This window comes from Telopea speciosissima, chromosome 2, assembly GCF_018873765.1.
Source record: "Telopea speciosissima isolate NSW1024214 ecotype Mountain lineage chromosome 2, Tspe_v1, whole genome shotgun sequence".
Taxonomy (NCBI): domain Eukaryota; kingdom Viridiplantae; phylum Streptophyta; class Magnoliopsida; order Proteales; family Proteaceae; genus Telopea; species Telopea speciosissima.
Genome location: NC_057917.1, coordinates 61,126,541 through 61,133,670, shown reverse-complemented (window position 1 = coordinate 61,133,670; position 7,130 = coordinate 61,126,541). Strand labels below are relative to the sequence as shown.

Genomic DNA, 7,130 nt, shown 5'->3' with positions numbered 1-7,130 from the left:
TTTGTATTCCGTCTTCATCTAGAACAACAGGTGACTTGCAAAGTACTATGAAATTGGTTGGGTGAATCTTCAGGTGTAGTTGCAAATTTGCAATCAAGGTTTCAATTGTGGGGAGTTGCACACTTGTTCCGTTAGCAACACAATCTGACCTAATTTATTTTTAACTCTCAATTTCTTATTAAACTAAGCATCACAGATGGATGTAACTTGAATAAACATTTAGATTTGGGTCATCACAAAATGGTGCACCCAACAAATGTGCACCACTTAGAGAAATGAGGTAATAAAACAGATCAATAACTTGAGGGGCCTATCATTTGCTTTTTTCTGTCTATGGATGGATTTGATTTGTATATAAATTTTAAATGTAATCCCCTAATCCAAAGTACACTTCCTCTTGATATATGCCTTAAATGGTAGAACAGAACATTACAACTTTTTTTTTTTTCTTTCTTCCATTTTCACTCTGCACAATCACCACGATCCTGTAGACAAAAGCAAATATCTTTCCTGGATTTAATCCCATTGAATCTTCGTGTGAAAAGTCAATTTTGAAAGGTTTTGAGTATTCTTGCCATTGGATGCAACAGGATCACATGGGGAATCCTCAGAAAATAGTTAGTATCTCTTCCACAACTGTTTTGTTCCCATCAGAAGAAAGATGAATACCATCTCTGAAAAAAAAGAAAGAGACACAAGGCAAATGGAAAATATTTTTCAGACCACAAAGAAAAGTTTATCTGAATTAAGGTACTGGTTGTGACATCTTTACGATGAATAAACTTTCGCAATGAAGGTTCCAAAACATACGAGGCCTAGAGAATGCACTAGTAACCTGACAAATCATCCAGAAACCCAGAAACTAAAAAGAGATCTTTTTAATTTGAATGGAATCATCACATCAAAATTGATCCATTTCCTGAAGAGCTGATTCCAATAACATATTTGTATGGAAAAATAAGCATATGAAGAACAATTGCAGCAGGAAGAGCTCGTTGAATGCAACAGAGAACCCAACGCTAGACGATTGCAGGATGCTCTGAAATTTCCGGAAGAGAAGAAGGAGAGAGTAGAGGAGCGGCTGCCAAGCTCGTTGCGAGCCGTTGGATGGAAGATGTCTCTGCAACTTCGTTTCCAGCAGATAAATTGAGAGGAGCTCTCACGGCTTCTTTGAAATTTCAGAAAAAAAAACAAAGAAGAGAGTAGCAGAGCTGCTTATAGTCTCTGCAACTTCGTTTCCAGTAGATGTAGTGAGAGGATCTCTCAATGCTTCTCTGAAATTTTCGAAAACAAAATCAGAAGAGAGTAGCGGCTGCCAATCGTTTTTGGGAGGAAGAAGAAGAAGATAAGAAACAGATGGGTCGTTTCCAGCAGATGTAGCAAGAGGATCTCTCAATGCTTCTCTGAAATTTTCGAAGAAAAGAGAAGAAGAGAGTAGCGGCTGCAAATCGTTTTTGGGAGGAAGAAGAAGAAGATAAGAAATAGATGGGTTTGGGTCTCGTATAGGTTAGGGATTTGAGAGAAGATGGGTTTTGGGGTTGGGGTTTGGTTTGAGTAATTATTGAGCCGGCTAAGTTGGGTTGTTTAGAATGATTGGTTTGAGTAATTATTGAGCCGGTTGGGTTTGAACGAAATTTTGAATATTTTCATTTTCAGCCATTGGATGGTTTCTTGTACACGTGGCATGCTTAGGTCTTACAGAAGTAAGATTGAAGTACCATTTACGGAAGTAGAGGAGTCTGATCCGGCGTATGTATCAGTTACGAAGATACAATATGGCACTGATATATCAGCTTGTATCGAACCAGTATCGAATGCTAATTCAAAATCAAATTACTTTTTCAAAATGATTTATATTGGTGTTGTTATGTGTGTCTTGAGGTTTCGTATCAGTTTCAAAGTTTGCCCCGCTTCAATCTTTTTTTGGCGATTTAAAGAGAAAAGTTTGTAAATTCAATGATGGTTGGCCCAAGCTCGAAACCCATCATTGATATCGTTTGTGGGTGTGAGGTGAAACACTCAAGGTATGGTACAACTTGATACGATGAATCAATCCGACTTGAAGGAGTATTTCTTTGTTTTATCATCTTGTTGTACAAGCAAGTGAACGAAGTGGGGTTTGGGGATTTCGTGTTAGGGTTTTATGAAACCAGTTCTTGTTGCAGTTTTGTGTTCTTGAGAGATTTCCATTGTATTTTTTCTTCCGTCACATAGTGAATCATCTTCAACTTCCTGGGTGGATGTAGCACATCATATTGGTTTGTGTGAACCACATTAAATCTCTGTATCATCTCTGCTTCAATCTGAATTCTTTCTTTGTATTTCTTAGTGTTTGTGTTTACAAGAGTTATCTGTTCCATTATTGGGGATCCAAAAATTCAAAATCAAGTGTGAATTTAGATCATCTATTGTTGAGCTGTCCGATAGAACCGTGCTACCCACACACGGTGTTGCATGTAGTGGTTTAGCTATCTTTTCTTCCAGAAGCGTAAACTTGAAGGGGCCGGACATAATTAACTACCAAACTCCCAAGGTCTTGCTGGTCCAAAAAGGTCGGATCCCAGTTTTTTCGTTTTAGTAACTTTTTTGGATAAAAAAGTAGGATGCCAGCTTGTTAGAGAAAAAAGACCAATGCTTGATTTGGAATCTTAACCTTTGGGTTGTTACTTGTTAGTTACTAAAAGATTCTTAAATGCTTTCTTTTTCAGGATCGTTATTTTCTAGAGTGCGCTGTCCATAGTAGTCTAAGCGACGCACAAATAAGACGCGGTGCAATATCGGAGAAGATCACGATCCGTTACTATTGTTACGTAGTGTAACCATTTGTGTAATTTGTTGGCGGTAATGGGGGTTTCTGAAATGTACAAATTTAGCTAATGAACACGTGTGTTTTCATATTCATCAAAAGAAGAAGATAATGATACTGATGATGATGATGGAGAATGACAAGAAGAAGATGATGATGGAAACGAAGATGATGATGAAGAAGAAGAAGTAGAAATCGAGCTAAAGTGAAACTCGATCTGCAAACGTTGATGAAGGGACACAATTGAAGCTGTTCCCTTCTCTTCTTCCTTCTCCAATTCTCTTAATGGGATAGCTGCAAAGAATCTCTTTATGAACTCCCTACAACACTCCTTCCCACTACAAACCAGGCTTTCACTTTCTCCTCCTTCTTCTCCTCCTCCCTTATCCTTTGTGCCTTCTTTTGTTGAATTCTCCGGCAATCTGTACAAGCAGGATCTGTCATCAAACTTTAATATATAGGCCTTATTGCAGCCCTCGAAGAGCCGTTCTCCCAGCGTGTCAATGATGTAATAAGCATCGGCTTCCACTTTCAAAATGAAGAAATGGTCGTTCCAGCTCACTATGTACACTTTTGGCTCAGCTTCTTTGACGTTGCTGCTGTTCCTGCTAATCTCGTCCCATATCCCCTCGAAGCACATGGTACCCTTCAACGATTCAAAATTTTCAGGACAGAAGAACCCAACGAAGGATTTCTCAGGCTTCATGGAAAGTGGCCGGAGTTTCGCTTCTAACATGGTCTCAAGATCGAAGTGCTTGTCCGGAAAGCGTTGTAAGTAAACCTCATTGTCACAGAGCTTCCGCCACTCTGATGAGCCTTCTTTGATCAGATTATCGAATTCAAACCTCGATGGCATTGCGTCTCGGTTCGAATGAAGCCAATCGGCGATCACTGTGACGAGGGCTGTGCACGCACTCTCTCCCGCTGCCTTTTCACTTCGCTGGTCCATCGATGCAAAGAAGACGTTGGCTTTAATCTTCGCCCGCCCATCTCGGCTGATCACCTCCTTCTCTTCCCACCTACCCACGCTGACCTCTTCCTCATCAAACCCAAACCCAAGGGTCTCATTCGTGTCCTGCAAGAAATTAAGTGCCAGGTGAAATTGAAAGAAAACCATTCGTACTTTGACTTTCAAAGTCAAACATTTTCAGATATGAATTAGAGTATGGAATGGTCAAGCTAGCTAAGTCTTCTAAATTATAATAATCCATCCTGGTCGTATGTATGATCCTTTTTTCCCATCACGTCACGGTCACGGTCACGCAATAGGTGAGGTAATTTCGTACTTTGCGTAAAACCCCAGGGTTATTTTTGTCATTTAAATATGTACCTGGTCAGCGTTTTCCTCGCTCTTCTTTTCTTGCCCCTTGGACTTGGAGAATACGAAACTTGGCCTTCTCTTCTTCCACGACAGGAATCCAACCTTAGAAATCGAACCAAACCCAGTTTTGGGACTCGGAGACGATTCCATCTGAGTCTCTGAACTAGTCTCCTTATCGCTGCCGTTAACATAGTATACCGAAGACTCGTCTTTCGTTTCCGCCGCGGCCACGCAACCCTGGCCCAGAGATTCCTTTGAGTCTGTGTTGGGTGATTCTTCTGAGTCAGAGCCCGGGTCATCGCCATCGCCGCCGCCGCCGCTGCCGGAATAGCTGTCATCACTCATCTCTCCTTCGTCCGCTGAGCTCTGAGTCGTCGTCTTCTTCTTCTTCTTCTTCTTCTTCTTCTTTTTATTCTTCGAGATAGACATGTAACTCCTCAGATCCTTCACCATTCTTAGGATACCCGCGTCATTGACAACTCCCACCGAATCTTGAGAATTCCTGATTTTGGCGAAGCTGACAGATACCTGTAGATCCAGCGGTTCACGTTCATCAATGTTGTAAATTAATTACCAACCTGGCAATGACTCCTTTATTAATAAATAAATGATCACTAATTTCCTAAAACACCCTTGTGAGTTAGTTAGTTAGTTTGTGAATTAGTTTGTGCCAATAGCTCACCAAAAGCATGGCTTCGCTGGAAACACCGGCGACCCGGACAGAAATCGGAAGCTCTCTTTCTATCAGAGGTTCCATGAGCAATGCTAATTCTGCTATGTTTAATGAAACCGACCCTATCACGGCGAGCTTTTTCGTGGGTTCTGTACATCGTCCCTGCACGCGGATACCAAATTAGAACTAAGGTAAACGAATTGAAAGACGCAGAGATGTACTGTGAATTAATAAAGAAAGAATCACGAGATCGAACTTACATGTAGGAGATTGAAGGACATATCCCAAGAATTGAAGGAATTTGAATTTTCTTTCATGGATAAGTTACACACGCTTTCAAATATATCGTCCCATTGGAAAACTTCGCCCTGTTTTACAACGACAGGTTTTGAGACATATCGGCGATTCGAGGAGTGTTGACGGAGAGGCACTAATCCAGCCTTGGGGCCTCTCCATTTCATTTCCAAGACAATCACCTTCTCTGTTTTCTCTTTCTCTTCCAACTTCTGGTCACAGCACCCAATTAATCCTTGGAGCTTCAACGGCTTGACCTTGACCTGAAACTTCTTGGAGTCCGACGACGACGACGACGACGACGACGACCACTTCATCTTCACCGGTTCATCAAGTTCGGATGGAAAGAAGATTAGATTAGCAGAGGAGTTTCTGGGAATTTAATGTGGTGCTTAAAAGAGGGGAAGTTTTGAGAAAAGGCTAATGTTAATTTATAGAGATTACAAAGAGGAGGAGGGTTCCGTTGAGCTTAGCTGGTGTTGGTTACTTGGTTGGGGAAGGGAAAAGCTTTGTTTGTTTGGATTAAGTAGTAACAAATCTCTAAGCCGCTTGAGGTGACACGTAAACGCGGCCAGCTATTACCGACGCGTCCATAACACGTACAACTAACTAATCCAGTCTACGGAAGCTACCTTACGCAAATAGAAGTGCACGTGGGTTTTTGGAAGAGTTTTTGTTTGGTAGAGTTGTGAAGTGGTAGTGAAGGGAATCGCTTCCCTGGACGACCACCCATGTGTGATAAATGGCCATGTCATTTTTACAAACTCATCCCAAACAAGCAATGATTGTAATGGTGAAGTGGAAAGAAAGGAATGAGGACCAATCTTCCCACGTATGTCGTCTTTATACCGATAATATAGAGTCTCTCACATGATCAATACCGTGACAACTCTCTCTTATGGAATATTACAGGGGTACCATCAAATTCTAACCCATACATTAATAACAAAAGAATTTTCTAATTGACATTCCTTAAGGTGTCAAATGTTTTGTAATCTTATTCTGTTTAATTACCTTTTTTTTAACTATTACACACCTATAAAGACGTTAGTTAGATACTCCCAAAAAAGACTAACAGTGATTTCTATCGATCCATTTAAATTCTTAGATTCAATTTTCATAATTTTATAAAACTACAAACCAATAAAGTTTGACTCGAACTAAATCTATTGTTGAGCCGATTAAGCCAATCAATAAACTTCGTCTTAATGATTTGGTTTTTGCTTGATCCATTACTAGCCAGAAACTAGTTCAATCTGATCAAACTTGGACGGAAGTGACCCATTGACACCCCTGCTTTGTATGCTTGAAGGGTTGCGAGAAAAAGAGAGAGATGGAGCTTTAGTAAAATTAAAAACCTACAATTGGATATTAGAATGATTGGTCAGAATTGATAACAAGAAGCAAATTTTCACAAATCAATGAGATATATTTTTTATTTTTATTTAAAAAAAAAACTAATAAATCGTACTTACAAAAGGTTACTTTATTGATACTATGTTGTTTTTATTAATTAAAAGAAAAAAAATGACCAAAAAATAAAGTCAATAGCAACATAGCTAATTCTAAAATAGATTGCAGAAACTAGTAATAATGAGAAGGGGGGGGGGGGGGAGGCTAGGGTTCCCTCCGATGCCCAAATACTAATTTGGATGAATGGAAGGACAACGTTACTAAAATAACAGGGATTGTAAGAAAAGAAAAATTAACTAGACTTTGAATCTAGATCCTCTCCAACGCACCAGTGCGTTCAGCATGCAATGGATAGCTGGGCAAGATTGACACGCACTCCTAACCCAGCATCCAACCATTTGATGCGCACTGAAGAGGTTTTTTACACTTAGGCCCCACCCCTTTTTATCTCTTGGTCATGTGGATCTTTTGTTCTAGACCAAGGTAACTCTGGTCGTAACCCTGCCGTGTGGGGAGAGTAGTGGAAGATGGATAGGAACACCATCAATAAATCACATTAATTAAAATGAAATGAAAATGGGGGGATGGATTTACGGCAGTCATGGGCTTCGTTGTCACGGAAT

At 40.2% G+C, this 7,130-nt stretch overlaps 1 protein-coding gene across 1 annotated transcript; it reads right to left on the bottom strand.

The window, feature by feature from the left end:
• Window positions 1-2,849: 2,849 nt before the first annotated feature.
• Window positions 2,850-5,411, bottom strand: LOC122650952. The gene is made up of 4 exons (XM_043844308.1): window positions 5,061-5,411; window positions 4,810-4,962; window positions 4,137-4,655; window positions 2,850-3,881 (listed from the first exon to the last, which is right to left on the bottom strand). The coding sequence occupies exons 1-4, from the start codon at window positions 5,409-5,411 to the stop codon at window positions 2,874-2,876; spliced, it is 2,031 nt and encodes a 676-aa protein (XP_043700243.1). The 3' UTR covers window positions 2,850-2,873.
• Between the last annotated feature and the right edge of the window lie 1,719 nt (window positions 5,412-7,130).

Coding starts and splice junctions, on each gene's coding strand:
- LOC122650952 (XM_043844308.1), bottom strand. CDS start 5,411: ATGAAGTGGTCGTCGTCGTCGTCGTCGTCGTCGTCGGACTCCAAGAAG. Junction 4,656..4,809: donor CCAGCGAAGCCATGCTTTTG/GTGAGCTATTGG, acceptor CTGGATCTACAG/GTATCTGTCAGCTTCGCCAA. Junction 3,882..4,136: donor GCGAGGAAAACGCTGACCAG/GTACATATTTAA, acceptor AATTTCTTGCAG/GACACGAATGAGACCCTTGG.